We start from the raw sequence: 22,833 nt of genomic DNA on the forward strand, positions 1-22,833 counted from the left end.
TACCACTTGAGTTGCTGTTATTCCCAAACTCATTTGATCATTTGGATGGGGGAGCAAATACTAGGGGTAATATAGTGTATAAACATGGTAGGTGTGCAACAACAGTACCTTTATTTTTTTAGTGTCACAGAAAACAGAAACCAAACCCAAAATGATAACTACAATGCAAATCTTGAGTTAGGTTAAGTTATGTTAAAGACACGTTCTTTATTTTCAATTATTTATAACACAAATGAGTCTGAATTTGTATCAAATTTGTTTTTGTTATAAATAGCCTTTCTATGTAAAAGTATATTCTCAGTCGCAGGTGTGGGTACCCCATATAGTCAGAATGGCACAATCTTGATCACATATTTTCATATCATTCAATGGTGAGTGAATGATATGATTCTGATGATGAGTCCTACTGTATGTTTGCCTTTGCTGTACCTCCTAGCCTTCATTGTTATTTGCGACTTTGGCTTTTTGTGTGTCCTGCTGCTCTGTGTGAGCTTATTTTTTGGGAATTAAAGACCAACTTTCCACCATGTCTTTGCATGCTGGGTTAATGCTACACCTGGGGGGACCTGAGGTCAGTTAGCTAGTTATAGCAATGTGTTATTTGTGCCAGGAACCAAACATAAGTGATTCAAGCTTGTCATTTTTCAGCCTCCACATTACCGTTTGGGTAAAATTTGGGTCGAAATACAGCTAACCACAGCAATTTTTATGTAAGCGGAAGTTGGGAGCCAAAAATGGTCGGCAGGTCACTTTATGCAGGGTCTTCATAGATGCCGTGGGAGTCAAATCTTAACAGAACATATATAGTTGTGACGACTTTTGCTCTTGCGGTCCCGTATTTGCCATTTAGCCTGTCTCCACACCAGGACACACTTTTTACCACTTCTTACACGGGGTGCCCTCGTCATCCAGTTTGTGTATTTAAGAGTTGTGCCGTCTAGCCACTCCCACAATCCTTTGCCGTCTCTGCTAAGTCCTGACAAAAGTGGAAAAAAACATCACTCTCCCAATACTTCTGGACTTTTGGTATCATTTTCTTGCAGCGCACCTATCCAAAATGGTCTCCGTCCACCGAAGGCCCACAACCATTCCATGTCGCGTTCTGATAAAACACTCACAAGGGTGCCTTTATACCTGGAAATGTTCAGATGATATTGACTAGACCAGGGGTCGGCAACCTTTACTATCAAAAGAGCCATTTTACCCCCTCGCTCACTGAAGAAAAATAGAATGGAGCCGCGAAACATAATTTAACAGCAGAATATAGGGGCTGCATAGCGGTCGAGTGGGTAGCGCGCAGACCTCACAGCAAGGACACCCGAGTTCAATCCCACCCTCGGCTATCTCTGTGTGGAGTTTGCATGTTCTCCCCATGCACGCCTTAAGAAATGTGTAGCAACATGCTCACATCCAGAGCAATTTGCTAGTCTCCCAAGATTTTGATTGAGGGAATTTTGGGATATCACAGTAGAGAAAAAGTGGAGTTGATCAAGTACTCTTGCTAGTATACGGCCTCACAGAAAGTCGGATTTTGTTCAAAAGATGCATATTTTCCTCATTTGGGTGTTAAAACAAATATTTGAGCATTGCAAAGGGAGCCACAACAAAGAGGCTGAAGAGCCACATGCGGCTCTGGAGCCGTAGGTTGCTGACCCCTGGACTAGACAAGCAGATTTTGATACATTTTTGGCTACTTACCTCTCTTTACAGTTGCGTTTAGCTGTGCTCCACGAGGTTTTATTCTTTCTGTCAAGGACATAGCAGTGACCGTTGTGGAAGGTCCAACCCCGAGCACATAAATGAGTTTTTCTGTTCTGTTTTGGGGACAGATGGACAGACTCTATTGACATTTTGCAGTACATATCTTATATTTAACGTGAAATTTTAAGTAATGTCTACCAAGTATTTGATCTTGAGATCGCTTTTGATGGGTCAGGGGTTAAGATCAGGTCTTGTGTCACACTTTGGATTTATTGTAAAGACCAAGCAAAGTATCATCATCATAAGTGGATGTGGTGATCTTAGGACTGGATGTCTTGCGGTGCCATCCCTGTGCCCTTTGCTGGTCCTTTTGGATCAGAGCCTCCAGAGGGTGGCTCTGTGATGGCTCCTTCCTGCTGGCTCCTGACCTTTTCAAGTTCCCTTGCTTTTAGTTTTCTGGAAGATGATTCATCTTGCTGGACTGAGGACGTGCTGTACAGTCGCTGTTCCAGGAGGTAGCACCTTGTTGCATCAGTGAGGGTCTACTGCATGATTCTAGCCCAATACCACTCTCACTGATTTTTTTATTCTACAGGTATGTGTGTAGTAGGAGTGTCACGAGACAATATTGGGGTTGTGACATGAGACTATATTTTACTTTTAAGAAAACTACAATAACAAGTGTTTGTCTTTTAGTATCCCACATTTTGCTAAGATTTTGCCTTGGCTTGCATTCGCACGTTTGTTTAGCTGCCGCCCAGTGATGCGGGGGCTATCCAAGACCAGCTAGGATCGCAAGGTTTAAAGTGAGCTGTTCCAATCCTGCCTCGTGCCCTGCCACTCATATATGCCAGTTATATACCACTATATGACTTGTATTATCATTCCCAATAGTGATGCCATTGTTTGCAGTCTGATTGGCTTCTGGCTGCCAGCTTTTCTTTAAAACAGGAAATGTGACCTTGTGACACCCCTTGTGTTAGGTGAGTTAAGTGTAACCATTTTGTGAATTACCTGGTCTGTCGGTGCCCAAGACGTCCAGGTTACACCATTGCACTGTAAGATCTGTTTGGTTGTCTGGTTTAAATACAGGACTCCCATCAGTTTTGGCAAACAAGGCTTGGTTAGGAAGTTTTCACTTGTAGCCTAGAAGAAAATATGAAAACCCAACAGCTCAGTGGTGTGTAGCTTGGTCTCCACGAGCCTGTATGCACTCCCTACAACATCTGGCAATGCTCCGGGGGGATGACAGGGGGTCTGATGTAACACCATATTAGGGATGAGCTGGACACTCATAAACGTTAGGGATAATTCATTTTGTCCAGAGGTGAGTATAAAACGAGTACATTTCGTCAATATCCATATTCGTGTTTAAAGAAAATGCTCACTATTTATTCACTCTTCATGCTCCAGATCGACTCCGCAAGCGGCAGCCACAAAGGACCTCAGCGGTGCCTCATTCACATACAAGGTGCAATCGGGAAGTTTAAAACGACTCAGCGTTTGTCACAATGACTCCACTTTAGTAGATTCCCCGCCCCCCAAATTGTATAGAAGAGATGATACATGAATTATTTACTCAGATATGGGTGGAGTAGCCAAAACAACTGTACTCATTTTAAAGTATTGCTACTTTACAACAGTGCTTCTCAAATATTTGGACGGGGGCCTTAGTGCATAAGTTTTGTGCATAAGCAAATTTTATAAATGAGCCTCTGAGCTTGCTACTGAAATCACGACTTGATCTCAAATTCTCAAAATCTTGGTTTCCTGCTTTGACTCTTAAAAGTCTTAGTCTGGACTTTTCATGATGTACCCATGCAATTTCTTATACAATTTGGCTGCTTTCACTCACGTGTCCACTAACAAGGCCACTTTTCCCAGCGTTGGTGCGTGTTTTTTGAGGTCTGCTGACAACACGGTCTTTCGTACCCTTCTTTGTCAGCGAGGCATCGTCCACTTGTATTTTACTATTCTAAAAATAAGAGCAGGGTTTACAATTTGAATAAACCGAATACTTGCTTACAGTACTTACGGATTTGTTTTCGAATACGATGTTCCTTTGGAAAATGTCCAATTCAGGTCTTGAGATGGCACCTTCACGGGTACCGATGACTGATTCTGCACCAAGTGATGAATATTGAGACCCTGATCTAAGACCCGAAATGACTTTTCCACCGACACCATCCTGGTTTTTTTCACAACGCCCTGTGGTTTCCCAGGTTTTGTAGTAAATAAAAGCATCAGAATATGCATCCAATACTTAAAAATAATTGTTTTTGTACCTCTCCCCGAGTCATTAATGGTAACTTGGGCTTTCTGGATGGTGCCAATAACGGTGCCTTCTGGGTGAACCAAAAGAACTTCAAATATTTCATCTGTTTCTTCAAGCTGATCCTGAAGGAGTTTGATTTTCCATGTCTTCGTTGAGACTCCTTCATGAGACACAAAAGAAAAGTCAGTGTTTACTAAAAAATCAAGACATCACTGTGACCCCCCAACCGTCCCAGGAAAATCATGCCAGGAGGGCCTACCCACCAAAAGACAAACTGAGACCAAGGCTGTCAGTCTGTCTCTGGACTTTCATTCTAGTGCTTATTTTATTCCTGGCATCTCATGGTGCCAAGCTATCTTTATTTTATGCCTTCGCCAACCTAAACGTGACAAACAGTAAACACACCTGTCATCTGCCACCCACCACCCCCACCCCCAATTCCAGGGCCTAGCCTACCTTACCTGGATCAAACTGGACTAGAGAAGAGGCACTTAAGAGAAAATCTTTTCCAACCATTGCAGTCACCTCCTTCACCTGTTGCGAAGAAAAAAATGAAAATGAATGGTAGCATGACAACATCTCCAACTTTTTTGATGATCTAAAATCATTTAACACCACCCCACCCACCAAAATGGTCATGTTGGTGGTAAACGCCCCCCTGTTCCCTTCACTTTTACAGCACTAGTGACAGGTTGGTACCTATATACCTAAGTAAATAATCAAGTCATGAATTTAACTACATTGAAATAGTTACATTAACATTATACAGAGCCATGTCAAAAAATGGAATATTGTGTATTTTCTTTTGTAATATCATTCAAATTTTGAAATCTTCCAGGTTCATTGTGCATGTAGTATCCAAAAAAAGCCGCTGTGGCGACTCCGTCAGGAAAAAGCCAAAAGAAACAAACAAATTGTGCATGCTGTGACCAATTCAAAACCTTTTTTGTCTTGATTTACATTTTTATGGCATATACAGCTCAAGAAAACGTCCAAAGCCATGTGTCGTAATATTAGAATATTCTGACAGTACTCAAAGTACTCAGTTTACTAATATATATATATATATATTTTTTTAAAGTCTAACCAAGGTTTTGTATGTAAATGTATGTCAAAATCAAGGTCCTATGGTCTGGAGGAAGACTGAAAAGGCTCAGGATGGAAGCTGCCTAAAGTCCAGTGTGAAGTTTCCCCAGTCTGTGATGATCTTGCAGCACTTTATGGAGAAGCTGACTTCATATTCACATTATACACATTAAAGTTCATTTTATTTTATATATACAGTAAAAGCATTTCCTTGATATTTCACATTTCTAAGTAATAAACTATGCTATATGTACTCACCTGGATGCTGATATACGATGATTCCGCTATATAACCTTTCCGAATGATCTCGACTGAGACTATTTTGTCATCCTCGCACACGATGTATTCAGATTGCAACAGCGCTACGCTGGACCAGCTTAGTTGTAATCTATAAACAAAAAAAAACTCTGTTTAAACAAAATCAGAATTATTAATATTTATGTTTTTTTTGTTTGTTTTGTCTCACATGTGAGAAGGGCCTGCGTTTCCTTGAGGATCAGACACCCTGAACTCCAAGGTGTCTGTCAAAGACTCCATGTTTGGATTGATGATATAGACCACCGTTCTCATGTTCAGTTCCGTTTGAGAGATGCGTCGTCGAGCAAAACCACCTACGAGAAATAAAAGTTGCAATCTGGGCTGCTACTGCAATCAGAATCAGAACCACTCCCTTACCTGTTGTCATATTTTCCAGGTAGCCAAAATATGGCTGCCGAATGATGGAGAATATTATTTGCTCTTCTTTGCCGGCTTTAGCTTTTAGCTTGTGGGATGACAAAAAGATCCCATATCGTCCATCCGCTAAAAGCTCTGCCTTCCAAAGAGGAAGCAATGTCACAACTTGTGGATGTGATGTATCTACTGGCTTGATCTGAAATGAAATACATGATGCTTCACTTGAAATTTCTGAATAACATTCAAAATGTTTACCTGAATGGTGAACGCCAAAGGTTCCGTTTTTAATTGCCCGTCCAGCATGACGCCACAGTTAGCATCATCCGTGGCGATGAACTCAAACAGGTCGAGCTCGGACGCCTCACCGTCGTGTTTGTACATCACCTCCAACTCCTCTACATCTCGCTGGGTGAAATTGGAACCGGCAGTCAGCAGTGTGTCATGCAAAACCAGGATACCGTGCTGAGGAGGATGCAGGACTCGGAAGGTCAGGCTGCCAGGCGAGGTGCCGGTGCTAGACATGGAAAGGCAGTCGGGACTCAAGATCATGGAGAATCCACGGGGAATGATGAGGCCCTGGTTAGATAATGACGGTGGGATACAATCCGCTGTTGTCACTACAACCTCTAAGATTCCCTTTCGGCTTGTTGCTTTGTTGCTCGTGACAAACCTGGAAAAACAGACGCAAAAAGCAAAATCCCATTTTTCATATCTAAGCCCCTCTCTTTTAGAACTACCGATGGATAATGTATCTGTCAGATGAGAACCCACCCAACCAGGGATGATCCCGAGGACCCGATCTACCAAACATCCCCAGTCAAGTCATCCCCTACAGTCTAAGTAGGGAGCACGGGGGCCAGAGGACCCCATCTCTAGAGACCCAGTCTAGACCTAGACTCACTGTATGGTTTCTTTTGGAGAGCTTGAACTCTTGTCGTGCACGTAAGCCACCAAATTTGCCGCTACATCCATCTGGCTGAAGGTGGAGATGGCCACTCCGGGACGCTTGACGTTCTCCAAATATCCATGAGCAGGCGGAGCAGTAACAATGAACACGAGCTCCTCTGACTTGTCCGTACCATCTGTGGCAAATAGTGCGTCTGGAGTGAGAACCACGCGATCCCCGCGGCTGACCTTCACCGGTCTGACCAACATGGCGATATTTCCTAGAATAAATAAACATCACATTCAAATGCCAACAAAGGAACAGGATGTTTTACAATAAATTGAAAAACCTTTTTCCACGTGCAGGATGGATATGTTGAACCGCTGTAAGGGAGATTGATTCCTTCCGTCGTGCAAGTAGAAAACAAAGAAGTCCAGCATCGTGTTACCAAACAGGTCTTGGTGCACGTAGCGCAGATGGTTCATGTCCACCATTTCCTGGGTAAAGTTTCCTCCAGCTCTCAGCTTAACCCAGTCCCCATCATGCTGAGTAAGAAAAGAGTCATCCTTATTATACTTATATTATATTATTATATTATACTTATATGATACTTATGATACTTATTATTATCTGCTCAAATACAGAGAAATGTTCTTTATGGCAAAGTTCCAATACCAACCCTAATCTCTAGTACTCCTTGCGTAGGAACATTTGTCAATTCGTACAGGACCTGTGAAGACGGGGTGTCATGGTCCTGTGCAAAGAGTGTTACACTGGTTATGAGTCTGGCCTGTCCTGGTTCCACCTCCAATTCGATGTTTCTAAAGGAGAATCGATTAGGTTTGAAGTATCATCTTAAAGATTAGTGTTGTAAGACTCTAACCGTGTTAAATGAGGTTTTTCGTCGTTGACTGGCAACACTTTAACCATAACCCGTCTTTGGATTTGGTATCGCCCGTCAGTTAACTCGACAGTAAAGCTGTCATCTTGGCTTTCTGAGTCATCATGTGCATACATCAGTGATTTACCTGCAAGACAAAAACAAAAATCACATATCAAGAGTACCCCGAGTTTAGTTTACAAATAGCCTACTGTAGATTTGTTTTTTATTGACCTATGGAGGCTTGTTTGGATTCAGGTCTGGGCGTGCTAGCCTGGAGAAGTAACCCACGGCAGCAGCATACGTATAATATACAAATATGTCTCAGGATCTCATCCTGGTTGCAAATAGCAGTCAGGGTACCTCTGGTTAGCATGTAGAGGTCAGTATCCACAAATATATATGTATCCATCCCAACACCATCAATGACCCACAATTTTAGTGCTGCAGGGTACAAGGCTGTGACCACAGGCCCTCCACACCCTGGACATCGGGCTTAAGGTCAATTTTTAAAACCCTGACACTGCTCCTCCCCATTTTGATCAGAAAAATGTATTGCTGTTGGGTTGCGTGTCTCCTGGTAAAAACTGCACAGGAAAGAACCAGGAAGGATGGCAGCTACCCAAAAAGTAGGATGTTGTCTCACTACCTACCGCTAGCTTCTTGTATTTCGTATCCTGGAAGCACACACATACCATTTGTCAGATCCGTCATCGTGAAGTCAACTACATCAGATTCAAAACCACCGGAGGGCCTCACAATACGGCCATGCCACGGATGTTTAACAACACGAAAGAGAAGAACATTCTCGGGGACATCCATATCTTCCACGTGGAACACAGACAAGTCCAGATGCTTCATGCCTCCTTCTCGTACCTAAACATAATCGAGCATGGCCAGCTTGGTGCGTAGGATCAAAAGGTGTGTGAGAAACGAGGTGACTTACCGTGATATTTTGAGCCACAAACTCTGGAATTTCGTCATTTGTTGGTTTGACCACAATGCTGAATGCGAAACGACCTGAACTGAATTGTCCGTCTGATGCACAGAGGACGAACTGGTCAGTTTTCGGCTCTGTCTTCTGGTGCCAGGACTGCACGTAGTTCACTTTACCGTCAATGACGTCACTGTAAGAAAATGAATCTAGGAAAAAAAGCCAGGACATTTGTTTGATTTTGGTTGATTTTAGGAGCTAATTAATTTGCAATACTTGTAGTACCTATGCTTACGCCCATGTTGCTTTTCTCATAACCAGGCCTCGGCCGGACATTCTCAAGGTAGCCAAACTGAGGCGGTGTCATCAAAGTTAACACCAGCTTATCCAATACGGTGTCTTCGTCAGACACCTTCAAATGACTCGTTGTTATTTGAGCGGTCCCACCTTCGTCTACCACAAACAGGTCTCCTATAAAAACAAGCACAAACCATGTCAAATGAAACGACAGTTTGTTTGAAAGTGACTGAGTGCTATTGTATGAACCCTGGTGATCACGAAGCGACTGAGACTGAGACTGCTCGAAGGGGCCAATCTGGTCGAGTACAAACCTGTTTTGAGCAAGGGTGGCTGGCTGTTGACTGGAAAAATTGTGACATGGAGGTCATACACAGGAAGTGCCATTTCCGCTCTTTCACCACAGCATGCAGCCGATTTTTCCGTTTCTTCATCAGAAATCACAAAGGTGATAGTGTCATGGTGAGGAGTGAGTCCGATTTCCTGGCCTAAAAAAACACAAACACGCTTAGTGTAGGCCTCTGTCACTGAATTGTTTGCTCTGTTTGTATGCCCTTGGTTGGTCCGATATGCAAAAAGATTAAGCACGGATTTCCCAAGACCGTTCTGGACTACAAGATGTTGTGTGACCAGAATGTGCAACACTGAAGTCTGCACCCCTGGAGCCAAGACTGAGGGACAGTAATTGAGGATTCCCTGATGTCCCTGGAGGTCAGGGTGTCCTTCAGGGATCGTTTTGAGCGCATCAGCTGGATTTTATAGTGGGGAAAACAGGAAAACAGATGCAAGAAAAGCTGCTCACCTGTGTGTTTGTAGCTAATAAAACCCTTGATGATATCGGCCTGAACAAAGTCATCTACGACAACACCGTTTCTCAGCACCAACCCCTGAAAGGGCTGCCGGGCAATCAGGAAGGCAAGGCTGTTGTTGTCGCTGTCTGTGTCTGTAGCACAGATGTATTCAGCTGTAATGACAGCTGTGTGGCCTTCGTCGCAGTTGAGCACCGGTTTCAAGCCAGGAACCAAAACAGGTACCTCATCATTGATGGGCATTACCTAAAAAAGAAAACAGCCAAAGATTGTGTCAAATGCAGAAGTTCCATGTGAACAGGGGAGTATAAGAATCTCATATTCCTATGTTTTTAAATCAATAACGGTGTAAATAAATCTTTATTGGCCTTTTTTGTTATGTCTCCAAAATGTGGTGTACCGGTGCACACTCTGTCACATCAGGTTGGGTTTTTATAGGTCACATACTTTGCATGTTACAATACTTACATTTACTTGAAGACTAAAACTTATGTTATTGGTCCCATCAGTGACTGCAAAGTCAATGTTGTCCTCTGTAGTTTCTGAATTATCGTGGTGGTACCTGAAAAGTAAACATTATTATTATCTCAGGCCAACTTGTCCACCATGCTAACTTGGCAGGACCCAGGTGGACCAAATACAGACCTAACTATACGGCTAGTCAGCTCAAGCAGTCTAAAATCTTGTCCCGGTTTTAGAGGCAAGCCATTCAGCTGCAGTGTTCCGTGCTTCGGCTCCCTCAGTAGCTCCAACCGCAAGGAATTCTTAACAGAGTCCACATCCGACAGTATGAGGTGTTCCGGGCCTAGCAGGCTACTTCCACCTTCATCTACTACTAGAGAGTTGGTGATGACCTGAACTCAGACATTTTCAAACATGACTCCAGGAATCACAACCAGTTTTTGGAGGCGTGTTACAACACCTGTACCTGAGGAAATTGATTGTCCACTGGTATCAGCGTGACGTTAAAGCAGATCCCATCCAGTTTTTTGCTGTGTTGGTTGGTTACCGAGAGAACAAACTGGACGTGGCGAGGAAAGGGACCGATATCACTGATGGGAGACATGTAGGCTACTTTCATGAAGTTGATGGCATGCTGAATACAAGAAACAGGAAGAAACAATTGGCAGTTTTAAAAGCATCTTTTGATTATTTTTGCTCTTCCAATAGAACATTACAGGAGCAAATTAAGCAATTACATTGTTTTTTGACCCTGAAAAGTATACAGCGCTTATTGTGGCTAACATCTAGCATTGCAGATGCTAACAACTTGCCAGCAACTTCAGAGCAGACAGGGACGCAAGAGCCTATGGTTAGCCGAAAGGAGGGAGACTTGCATTATATTTGAAGAAACATCTGCAGTTGGGACATCAAACTCGTCAAAATAAATGACCTGCGTGAAGAGCTTCAGCACTGGTGCGTTGGCATCTTTGGCGAATTTGGGTATGCTGTCCACGAGAAACAACCTCCCCGCATCAACACTGCTGCTCAACAAAAACATATATTGTATTTTTATATATTGTTATTCGTATATACAGGAGTGTACTCTGACTACTAACCTTTGGCCATCAACATAGAAAGGTGGCGTCGTAACGGTGTATGTGACATCACCATCAGGTGACCCCATGTCTACGAAGTGAAGGTGCCGCTGTGTCAAAAGAACCACGTCCGTCTCTTTGACTACGAGACACCGCCTGGCATCGGGAACCTCTTTAGGTGGTTGGTGAGGTATGCTCTCAATGTCTAGCATGACAATCTGCGCGAAAACAATTAGTAACAAAAAAAGATATTTTGTGAAAAAATGCAATACAACAAAATTAAACACGATTTCAGTACCGTATTTTCTGCACCATAGGCGCCTTTGATTATAAGGCACAGTCTCAAATATGGGGTGTATTTCTGTACTTAACCCATAGAAATGGCGCACGGCATTATAAGGCACCTGCTTAAATATATACGATCTACAAAAACAAAGGCAGAGGAAGCAAAGCAGTGAGTTTAGTTGAACTTTATTCTAGTATTATTCTCCAGAGAGGAGGCCTGTCTGATATGCTGAGGCAGATTATTCCAAAGTTTTGGGGCTGCAACAGCAAACATACGATCCCCCCCTGAGCTTCCGCTTTGTTTTAGGCTCCCTCTCAAGAGCAGCTGATCAGCTGACCTGAGAGACCAAACTCTGAAAATGTAGAAGCTTAGAGTGGTAAGGTGGCGCAAGACCGTTGAGGGATTTCAAAGCAACTAAAAGAATTTTGAAATGAACCCTAAAACATATAGGCAGCCAGTGGAGTGAAGATAAGATCGGGGTAATGTGCCAGTTAAAAGACCAACTGGAGGCGAGAGATGGCCAACGCACCGACCCCCACATATAAGGCATTGCAGTAATGCTGCCAGGAGAGAATAGGTTTTTATTTTTGCCAGCTGTCTCAGGTGGTAGAAACCGGAACTAACGACAGAACTGATCTGGCTGTCAAGTTTAAGACGAGGGTCCATCCTTCCTTACCCCCAGGTTAGTAATGGACGGTTTCATGTACTGGGTTAGGGAAACCAAAATCTGGCGAGGGGGCTCCCAGAGGTTCCACCAAAAAACATCACCTCAGTTTTACTGTCATTAAAATTAAAATGTTAAAGCCATCCAGGCCTTGACGTCATTGAGTCTGCATCATTTTTCTTAAGAGGCACATAAATGTGACTATCATCTGCATAACAATGGAAAGAAACGCCATCTTTCTTAATAATGGAGCAAAGTGGGAGCAAGAAAAGTGAAAAGAGGAGAGGGCCAAGGACTGAGCCCTGTGGGACCCACATACCGTCGCCAGCAGTCCCTTAACATTTGAAAAGACGCCTGCAATTTGTCCCTCTTCCATTTGCGCTCAGCTCTGCGGCACCCCCGTCTGACAGCCCGAGTTGTGTCTTCCAAACCAGGGCTCATATGAGGTTTTAGGCTGCCTGGTTTTTAATGGCGCCAGTGTCTAAAACAGTCTGACCGCTTCTATGAAAGCGACAGTAATAACTAAGCAGTGGCGTGGTCTCATTATTGAGATGGAAAGGTTGCTGTTCTTCGGCTGGAAGACCAGAATCAACGCTGCATACCAGTAAGCCTTATGCCAATGCAGGACAAGGCTAAAACATTAAAAAGTAAGAAGGGGGAGGATTGTTATGCAGAATGGTTGTTCATCAGCCATGTAGGGTAAAAACCAAAACCAAAAACCAAAAAAAATAGACTTCATGCTGTCTAATTTCTGAATTGAAGAAGCCTTTTGAATTGAGGGTTGAACATAATTCAACAAATGAGGGATTAAATTGCCTCCTTCTTACTTCAACCTTTGCAGATTACCATGACCTGGCTGACTGAGAATCTACACAAACATATTACATATAAGATGTTTCTGCATGTTTCTTGCCTGTCTGTCTCATTTTTCTTTATTACAGCCAATCATTTCACACCATTATAGTACATACCTGCGTTTCTGACAGGTTTGGGGGATCGTGCAAATCTGACAGAACCACTTCAAACGAGTCGTGTAACATCTCCTTTTCTGTGTGGTGGTAGTAAATCGTAGACTGGGACAGGTCCCTCTGGAGAAATTTGCTGACAGGGTAACCTGGATGATACAAACAAAAAGAAAACATGTATAATTTGAATATGTGAGAATATTATGTAATGGTTTTCTAAAACCTTTTTTAATTATCGTAAGATTACTACTTTATTTTCAAACCTCTCAAACGGTCATCTATGCTAGTAAAACATGACGTTGTTTTGCATAATGTCAAAAATGTTATCCTCTTCAGAAAGCAAAAGTACAATTATTTGAAAATATTGTAAAGAAAGTAGTAGTGAGTGAAAAAGCTATTTTTTTGCAATATTGTTACATTGTGTATTTTTTGTTTTTGCCTAGTTTTTGTCTGACCTATAAGCCCCGGTCCCGGAATCTTCACAATCTCTCCTGCCCGTGGGGGAGTGGTTACATTAAAAATAATGTGGCCATCACTGGAATCCATATCGGATGCTTGAAGAGAGGAGCCTTTTAGCAGGGTGGTCTGACCCTCCAACACCTCCAGCAGGACGTTGGCCACGAGGAACGGGGGACTGTCGTCCTTCGGGAGGATCTTAACAGGGAACTTGGAGCGAGTGTTGTGACGTCCATCGGTGATGCGGAACACGATGAAATCGCTGGTGGAGTCACTGTCGTCGTGGTGATAGCAAACAAAGCCAGCTTTAATGTCACTGATGGTAAACATGAAGCCCTTTATGCCTAGAGATAGAAGAGAAGGTTTTGTTACTCCAGCTATAGGAACATTAAGCTCATAGTGTGAAAGGTTTCTGGGTACCCTGTGCCTGTGAAATAGCTTTTTGTCACATTTTACATTTTACTTTTCCTCGTATTTGTCATGATATATTCAACAAGCACCGGTTAGGTTAACTGCAAACTCCGTATGTATGAATTGCCACGCTCTGCATGACGTGTTGAACTCTTTCGTGCTGGTTCTCCTTAGTTCCTGTTTTATTTTGCAGGCACTTCCTTTTTTGTACTATTTGCAGCCACCTTTACTTGATTTCTATTGAAGCTGAACGTCACAGCTGGTGGTGATTTGTAAGTAGTTGGCTTCTTCAGGAGAGTGTGTGGTTTGTCTCATTTGCTGGTTCATTGTGAATGTTTTGTTGGCTTTGGATGAATGTCTGCTTGCAGCAGGGGTGTCAAACCCATGCCATGGAGGGCTGAGACATTACAGCTTTTCTTTCCAACCAGTTTCTCCAGCAGGTTATTTAATTGACAGCTCCTTCCCTCAAACCAAAGGAGGGATAATCATTAAAATCACCTGCTTTAGTGACCGGCTGGAAAGAAAACCTGTCGTGTCTCGGACCTCCGTGGCAGGAGTTTGACACCCCTGGCTTATAGGTGTTGATGCTATCTACTACGTTATCTATTTTTCATTTTTTTGCCACTTGGGAAGGAAGCCCCTCCTATTGTGAGTTACTGCAACGTTGTATTAAACACTTTTTACCTGCACGACACTCCTATGTCTGCACCGTGGGGTCCCAACCAAGCCTAAACGTGACATGAATTTGAGTGTGAATACCTCCAACAGTCAGCTTTCCATGCAGAAGACCGTCCACCACGGCAATACGAACGGTGTCTATGTTGTCATTGTCCACAATCTGCAGCTGCTCCCACGTTATCGGGAGAGACTGACCCTCCAACAGGCTGAGACCTGCGAGAGATATGGTACATTACAGACTGTGTAAATGTAAGGAAGGATCTTTTCTATCTTCTTACACTTCATGATGTCTCTCAAGCAGAAGGCAGGCTGGTGGTCATGCACCAGAAAAAATGAAAAGCCAAGAGAGAAGAAACAGCCCCCAATATTGGCCACACTTTTTCTCTCAGCCGTTTGACTCTCGCAACCATCATTAGGGATAAAGGCCGTATCCTTGAGCATGTTAAAGGATCTGCTTCTATGAAAGCGACAGTAATAACTAAGCAGTGGAGTGGTCTCATTATTGAGATGGAAAGGTTGCTATTCTTTGGCTGGAAGACCAGAATCAACAACAAAAGTAAAAGGGGGGGAGCACAGTGACAGTGAAGTGTTTATAACCAGTAAACCTTAAGGATTTGCATAACATTAAGGTTCATGAGCGCTATTTTCCTTGAAATGTATTTTTTTCTTAATCCACTCATAATAAAACAGGCGTGCTACTTACAATATAAGAATTTTGTTCATTTTCAGTTGGCAATACACAGACAATGACTGCCGCAGTGACTGGTCACAACATTAGGTACACTGCAGTGGCTGCATCAAAACACTCTGCCTGTATGGCTATGGTCAACATTACACCCCTCTCAATATGCTGCAGTAGGAACGTTGTTATCGCTTTTTGCATTTTGAAGCTCTACTTTGAACTAAGAAGACAGTGGAAAATTAAAAATATTAACCAACATTTTTTTCTTCTATTTTTTTTCTTGAAAATATTTTTTTTACTGGTCCCGGCAATAAATTGCAGTTCAACAATGGCTTCCAATACCCATGTTCCAAGAAACTCTGGGCGCATTGGTGTCGGCTGTCCGCACGGAGATGTGAACTGTCATCGGTGGGCTCTTCTCAAAGAAAAAATCGTGAACCTCGATTTTCATCTGTATGGAAAAATTCAGAAAGTTAAAATTTGTTGATCCGCCCATTTTTTAAAATGTACTTGATGTTTTTGTGGAAGACCTCGTAGTTCCTACGCTGGCTATGTGAGGAGTTCGGGGGCTGGTATCCAATCAGCATGTCACTCAGATCCAACCACGTGAATGAGTAGATGGGACGAGTGTGATCCGACAGGTGAGCGATAAAGCCGTTTGTTGGCGAAAGCTCGGTGACGTTAAAAATCAAGAGCTCCTTCGGTGTTTCATCATCGTCGGCATCCAACGTTGTTGTGGTTAGCGGGGTGAAGACAAACTGGTCCACCTCCAGGACGAAGGTGGGCATGAACGCTGCTCCGGGAGGCTGGTTAGCTAAAGCTCCTTTTATCCAAATGGGAATCCAGATCTGTTCAGACTTCAGGGGGAAAATAAAACAATGTTGTGTTTTTATTTATATATTAACATATGTACATTATTTTAAGCTGTAAAAAAAACTAGGATGGTGTAATGCAGGGGTGGGCAAATATTTTGACTCGTGGGCCGCATTGAGTTAACAAAATTGTACAGGGGGCCAGAACATGTATTTAACACACACACACATTTTCCTTGAATGATTTGTCTAATTGTAGCTGTATGTTCTCATGTCGCTTTTTTCAGGTGCACTTTAAACATCAAACTATGTCACTAAATTTTACATTTTAAAAAAAAATGACTAAATAAGACATGTTGCCAGTTTGTATGTTAAAAGTTGAAATACTGAAAAAGCAACTGGTGGGCCGGATTCAAACACTTGGTGGGCCGCATGTGGCCCCGGGCCGTAGTTTGCCCACCACTGGTGTAATGTCATAATAATAAAATCATAACTGTAAGAAATATATCAATCATATGAGAATAAAGTCACTCATGATATACAACCAAAGTTACCTTTCTTGGGGATTAAATATCACAAGTGATTTTTAATAAATAAAAAGAGTCTACAAAAATAAGGTGTTCCAAAAAAAAAAGTCTTGTTCTCATGAATTTCTTTATATTCATACCTGTGTCTTGCAGTGACCATTTTTAGTATTTCTGGGTCAGGACCCCCGGTCCCTACCATTTACGCTGTACATTTCCACTTTGGTAAACACTGTTCAAGTCATGTCCTGTGGTATTGTTTTGGTGCCGCATATCTGCCTTTTGTTGCAGCACACCGCTGGCCGGCAGGGGCGGAGTCACCAGCACACCTGTGGCCAATTTCCGCCAGCTTATCTAAAGCACGACTGAAGCATTCGCCCATTGTCAGATTATACCTCGAACTCCACCCTCCGCTCTGCCCGGCCCCGTCCCGTGGCACAATGTGCTTTCTGTGCGTTGGCTCTTGTTTCATGCTGAGGTTACCATTTGCTGCTTGGGATTCCGGCAGCACCTTGTGTTATTAGTATTAGTTTTTGCTGCCAGCCTTTTCTTTGGGGGTGATTTTAGCTTCAGGATCACACATTTACATCACTTTTTCCTGCAACTTTTTGTCTTAAGTTTATTTGCTTCAGATGACACCTTCTGATTGTGACTTTATTCTCATAACATCTTTTTGATGGTGTTATTTCACCATTGCATCACTACAACCTTTTCTTGTAACTTTACTAGATTTTTATCATAAAAATGTGACTTGTCTTTAAAAAAATGTGATCTTCATATTTGAACATTTTTCTTCTACTTTGAGATTTTTTCCATAATGCGTTGCCTTTTTATGTTGTAAACTCTATCAACTATATCAACTCTATCCTCATACATTTCTGACATGTTTCTTTCACAAAGTCTTATTAACACAAAAGTCACAACTTTGCCTTATATACACTGCTGCTTCTCGTGTCCTTGAGGTCAAGCCTGATGGTGATGTAATCTACATCAGGAGACGGAGGAGTCATGTGGCGATATTTCAGTCCCATCACCAGGAAGTCATCACAGGGAATTTTGAGGAACTCTATGGTCTTCATATTCCCGCCTAACCCGCTCTTTAAATGTTCTGGGGAGTAAAATAACAATGACAAGTTAGTCCTGAGAAAATGTTTATGTAACATAATAATACAAGAACAGAATGTTACCATTACAACAATAAAGTCAGAGAATAAAGTTATGTACTATATTATGAGAAAGGTGTTAGCAAAAAGTGTCACGTAATTATGACAATAGAGTTGTATTGTGGTGAGATAAGGTTGCAATGTCTTAAGAAAAACTATCATAGTAAAAGCCAAAATCTTAATCTTTCCAAAAATTCAAAAATAACATCATGTCGTGACAATGAAATTGTAATATTACAAGTGATGACATGTGATATTGTCACATTTTTTGGAGAGCAAAAAAGTCATCATCTTACCAAAAACAGTGAAAGAAATGTTATGTTATGTGACTAATGTTGTATACAAAAAATGATAATGGTAAAAAATGAAAGCATAATGATTAGGGCTGTCAAAAATAACATGTTAATTAATTTATTTCATTAACTTCATTAAATGTTTTACCATAATTAACGCTGGCTACTCCCCTGTAATGACGACAGACGGCGGCACAGACAAACTTTATTCTGAGCTGAACACATTTTGGGACAAAACGTTGTATCATGAAAAAACAAAATCTGTATTGTTACACAAAAAAGTTACAATATTAACACAAAAATAAGAAAGTCAAATGAAATAATAATAGTACAAAAAAAAGTTGATGCAGTACTATTACCGGTTTGCAGATTTACTTGGCTGTGGCTCCTCGGATTGTCTTTTTGCTTTGCAACATTCTGTGTTTCGCTAATAAGTTGTCCATGAGCCGGCAGATGAGTGTCCTGTGTATTAATATGGACACTGCAGTCTAAGCTCGCTCTCCTCTCATAGTGGAAAGACACCACTTTGCCATCGACATCATCCGATATTCCATAAGCAGAAACTTCTAAAATTTTTGGCCCGAGCTGGATGATGCTACATTCAGGTTCCACGATGTCAACATGGAGAGAAAACACCTCCATATGTGTGTCATTGTTGGTAAACCTGATTGGACAAAACACACAGCTAATTCTAAAGGAAAAAGACAAAGGGATCTTGTCTTGAGTTTTAGGTCAAAATCAAAGTGATGTACCTGTACAGCCGAAGTTTGACTGTGTCCTCTGTTAACAACGGACAGCCGTTATGGACGTACTTGACCTCATTATCTCGATACTGGCAGTCGAATACCTGGAGAAAATAAGATGTTACTAACCAAGTCATCATTGTACCAGAAAAAGGCACCAAAAGTCAGAATCTTGCTCAAAAGGGTGGAAGAAAACTTAGCCCATTCATGTCGATGAGACACGCTTTTGGTTCAAAAACTCACATCATTTCTATTAACTTTCTATTAACATTTCTATTCTACTTCTCCTGTTTTATAGTGGTTTATTTACAGTGGTGTGAAAAAGTGTTTGGCCCTTCCTTGATGTTTAATTGTTGCATGTTTGTCACACTTAAATGTTTAAGATCCTGTGAATGACAAACAACTGAACACAAAATGCAATTTTTTAATCGAACTTTTGATTTATTAAAAAAAATCCAAAACAACATGGCTCTGTGTGGAAAAAGTTATTGACCCCCAATTAAAACATAACAATAGTTTATCACACCTGAGTTCAAGTGGAAAAGTTTTAAAACCATTTCCAGCAAACCACAGTGAGAGCCATTGTCCACATAGGGTGAAAACATACTAGTTAGCAATGTGTTCATAACTGAACCGCAACACAGTAGCGATGCTAACGAGGCTAACTTTAGCGACCAGCCAGGTGGCTGGACATAACGGCACAAAACACTACACAATAGGGATATAGATCGGCGGTGTCTAACATTAAATAAGTGATAATAAACGTTATTCACGTTAATAGACGCACACAGCTATACTTAACATCCACCGCGAAATCCGTGTGGACACATCAACACCCGGGGCTAAACTGTTACTAGCTAGCAGCTACCGTGGCGCGTTCAGGTACCCGACCAGCGTAGTACTTCCGAGCTACGCCCGCACACATGTCAGCCTAAATAAACTGAGAACAGAACATGGTACGTATAACAAGGAGCCTTTTGTACAGCAGACATGGTTGTTCTGAATGCTGCAGAGGGGGCGGAGCTGATCGGCGAAGTGAACTGGCGTTTTAAAGGAATTTGTACATTTTTCACAGATTGACATTAATTATGATTTTTTTTAACCATGATAGAGCAAGGGGCAACTATATTATGTACAAAACGTTCTAAGATTACAATAATAAAATTGTGATATAATGACAAAACATTTTTTGTGAAACAACCTTTAGTAACAGCTTTAAAAAATAATGAATTACTAAAAATGTTGTATTATTACAAGGACAACATTAGAATAATAAAATCGTACGACTAGAATTTTTGTTTTTTGAGAAACTGTCATGACCTTAATAGATTTTTAAAAAATGAAAATGCTCCAACACAATAGTAATAGAAAGTCATGGGAGTATTTTGAGGAAAACCTTGAAATGTCAGTAGTTGTAATATTAGGAGAGAAAGTCAAAGGTGTCATTTCTACTAATGACATGCATTAACCAATCAGCAGCGGTTTACCTGAGGCAGGAATCTGCCCACTCGTTGAGTGATGGCCTCGTTTAAAACCACTTCCACCTTGCACGCATCCTTGTGAAGCGGGATCGAGAACTGCAGGTCACCTTCCTGGAGGTAGACGGACTGACCCCGCCTCACCTTTAAACCTTTATTGACTTTTACAAGCGAACCATTGGAGCAAGAACAAGTTATTCCCAAAAGAAGAAGAACAAAGACGAAGGGAAGGAGGGGTTTGGCATTCTTTGACAACATTATTGCCGAGTCATCAGTAGTTGCCATCATGGCCAGCTGAGCTCAATCAGCATCTTTTTACCTCTGTGCCACGTGAGCGGAGTCAGGAACTGTAGGAAAAAAGTGTTTTAGAAAAAGTTGTACACAATATTTTGGAAAAAAAGAAATCCAGATAACAATATGATTTATCGCAAAACCCCTATTTAATGTTGATATAGAATATCACTCCTGTAGTATGACAGGTAACAAAAGCATAAATTCCAACTCAGTTCAGCCTTGAAGGGGGTCCTAATTGTGCTGATGTCTACTGTGTACCACACATCCAAACGCTAACCACTGGCGATGAGTGCTAATTACATAGCAGCAGTGCAGGAATGTTAAGTATCATGCTAAAATACAAAGTTGCTTTGTTCTGACAGGCACCTTGAGGTATTCTTTTTCCGCAGCAAACTCCTTGTCATGGTAATAATGACAGACAGCGCTGCACAACAACCAGCAGTTACACTGCAATCGCTATCATTTGGACACTGCAACAGAATGCGTAACAGGGCACACTAACAACAGTGATACATCACTATAAGAAAGAGATGCACACACACAAAAATACATAAGGAACCCGTGAAATACTCACATCAAATACACCATATCAATCACTATGATGACAATGAGATTTTTTTATGCTGCAGTATGATGAGAAAATGTTTTGACTTTTTCCCAGATTAAAAAAAAGGAAAATACTCAGAAAAATGTTGTGAAGTATTGTACAGAAAAGCATATGGCATATGACAACATTGCAATATTATGATTAAAAAAGGCGCATCGAGACACCATCAAATATTCATATCGCAATGAATCGTATCAGTATCTTGGACAACACAGTACAGTACCAATATATCCAATGTTGATATTAATCTTTTGAGCTACAATATCAATACCAACGAACCCTTTTTTACATATATCACGGTTAACTGGTTCCCAGCCCAACCGTGATAAGTGAACATCCGTAAGGATTGCTTATTACAAAGGGAATATTGTCATAGTTAGAGCTAGAAAAGCCGTTTATGGCCTTCAAAATATGTTTTTTCACATTATTAAAATGCTCTAGGCATGGAATGACGGATGTACCCTGCCTCTCGCCCGAAATTAGCTTGGATAAGCTCCAGCATACCCCGTGAGCCTTGTGGATAAGCAGCGGCATAGAAAATGGATGGATGGGTAAGACCCCTACATGTGTATTGTGACAATAAAAGGCATTCTATTCTTGAATATAGACCCACACATGTAAGCATTGGGAGAATTCTTTGTTTTTTGTGTTTTTTGTAATTCCGAGACTTCTTTCCTGTGGCTGATGCAACATGACTGACAATTGGTGACCATTGTATAATCCTACATACCACAATGTGTCTTTCACTACGTTTTCTGAATGTCTTAATTTAGTTAATTTAGTCATTTTTATGCCTGGAAATGCTTCATTTTGAACAAAAATAAGTACATTTTGCTTAAACATGCATATTTTTTACTAATGGGCTGTAGTCAACCCAGAAACAGCAAGGATTATTTATTTGATATATTTCTGAAAAACTGTCATAGAGTGAAGCCGTGGATTTCGAACTGCGATGTGGTGAGGGAAGATTGTAAATGTTGATATAACATAATGATATCACAAGCAACTGTATCATTACTTTTTGCACTATAGTGTCAGTATACAAAGAAAAGATTTTGTACAATACAGTACCAATATATGAAATATTGATATCATGATTAATTGTACCATCATCTTTTACAATACAGCATCGACACACCAACATCAAGTATTATGATTACTTCCTTATTTTTGACACAACAGTACCTTTTACTATATAGTATCATTATAGCAACAGCAAATATCGATATCATGATGAATCATATTGTTACTTTTTACAGTATCAATTCAACAATATCAGATTTTGATATCACATTGAATACTATGGTTATCTTATCTTTTACTGATTCAAACACGAGTAAAGCTAAAAGTAAAAAACATCAAGCAGATGCACAGGCAAACATGTCCTTACCTGTATGCAGCTTCCTCTTCTCCTATATTATCCATGTATCCTGCCTCACTGACAAAACTTGTTTTGGGCCACAGTGTCAAACTCCGCCCCCCCTCCAGGACTCCCCAACCCCCGGGCCTCCAGTGTGAAAGGCAAGAGGGAGGCGCGGCCAAGAAAAAGCCTCCTGTGTCTGCTGGATACAAGTATGTTGTCACAATCTGCATTGTTGCCTGAGTGACAGTTTGTTTTGTTTCACTTTGTAAGCCTTAGTTCCTCTTATTTTGTATTATTTCATGTGTTGGTCTGTCCTGTTTTCCACCACCTTAC

General features: G+C 41.4%; 1 protein-coding gene and 1 long non-coding RNA gene across 14 annotated transcripts; one reads left to right on the plus strand and one right to left on the minus strand.

Moving 5' to 3' along the window:
* Positions 1-735: 735 nt before the first annotated feature.
* Positions 736-22,569, minus strand: frem1a (Fras1 related extracellular matrix 1a). Of its 13 annotated transcripts, none has more exons than XM_078788497.1 (37): positions 22,528-22,560; positions 20,246-20,583; positions 18,768-18,862; positions 18,375-18,679; positions 17,489-17,667; positions 15,754-16,080; positions 15,566-15,674; positions 14,623-14,754; positions 13,452-13,796; positions 13,003-13,145; positions 11,103-11,299; positions 10,937-11,027; positions 10,472-10,639; positions 10,189-10,397; positions 10,012-10,105; positions 9,537-9,789; positions 9,049-9,222; positions 8,723-8,908; positions 8,617-8,646; positions 8,450-8,541; positions 8,199-8,379; positions 7,507-7,651; positions 7,303-7,444; positions 6,973-7,168; positions 6,639-6,903; positions 5,993-6,407; positions 5,738-5,933; positions 5,529-5,673; positions 5,321-5,450; positions 4,438-4,510; positions 3,987-4,136; positions 3,737-3,909; positions 3,557-3,676; positions 2,716-2,847; positions 1,699-1,814; positions 1,049-1,134; positions 736-976 (listed from the first exon to the last, which is right to left on the minus strand). In XM_078788497.1, the coding sequence occupies exons 2-37, from the start codon at positions 20,522-20,524 to the stop codon at positions 783-785; spliced, it is 6,267 nt and encodes a 2,088-aa protein (XP_078644623.1). In that variant the 5' UTR covers positions 20,525-20,583; positions 22,528-22,560; the 3' UTR covers positions 736-782. The 13 variants fall into 13 exon arrangements, 11 of the variants coding, with proteins under 11 accessions (XP_078644623.1, XP_078644617.1, XP_078644616.1 ...); XM_078788491.1 differs by adding an exon at positions 8,126-8,180 and having other exon boundaries at positions 8,263-8,379; positions 8,450-8,646; XM_078788490.1 differs by having other exon boundaries at positions 8,450-8,646.
* LOC144894904 (uncharacterized) lies at positions 13,907-15,167 on the plus strand. The gene is made up of 3 exons (XR_013625446.1): positions 13,907-13,975; positions 14,057-14,135; positions 14,648-15,167. It is a non-coding gene; the product is annotated as an uncharacterized LOC144894904 (long non-coding RNA).
* Positions 22,570-22,833: the final 264 nt, after the last annotated feature.

The sequence above is a fragment of the Doryrhamphus excisus genome, linkage group LG2 (assembly GCF_037039965.1).
Source record: "Doryrhamphus excisus strain RoL-2023G ecotype Guam linkage group LG2, RoL_Dexc_Guam_v1.1, whole genome shotgun sequence".
In the NCBI taxonomy this organism is placed as follows: Eukaryota; Metazoa; Chordata; class Actinopteri; order Syngnathiformes; family Syngnathidae; genus Doryrhamphus; species Doryrhamphus excisus.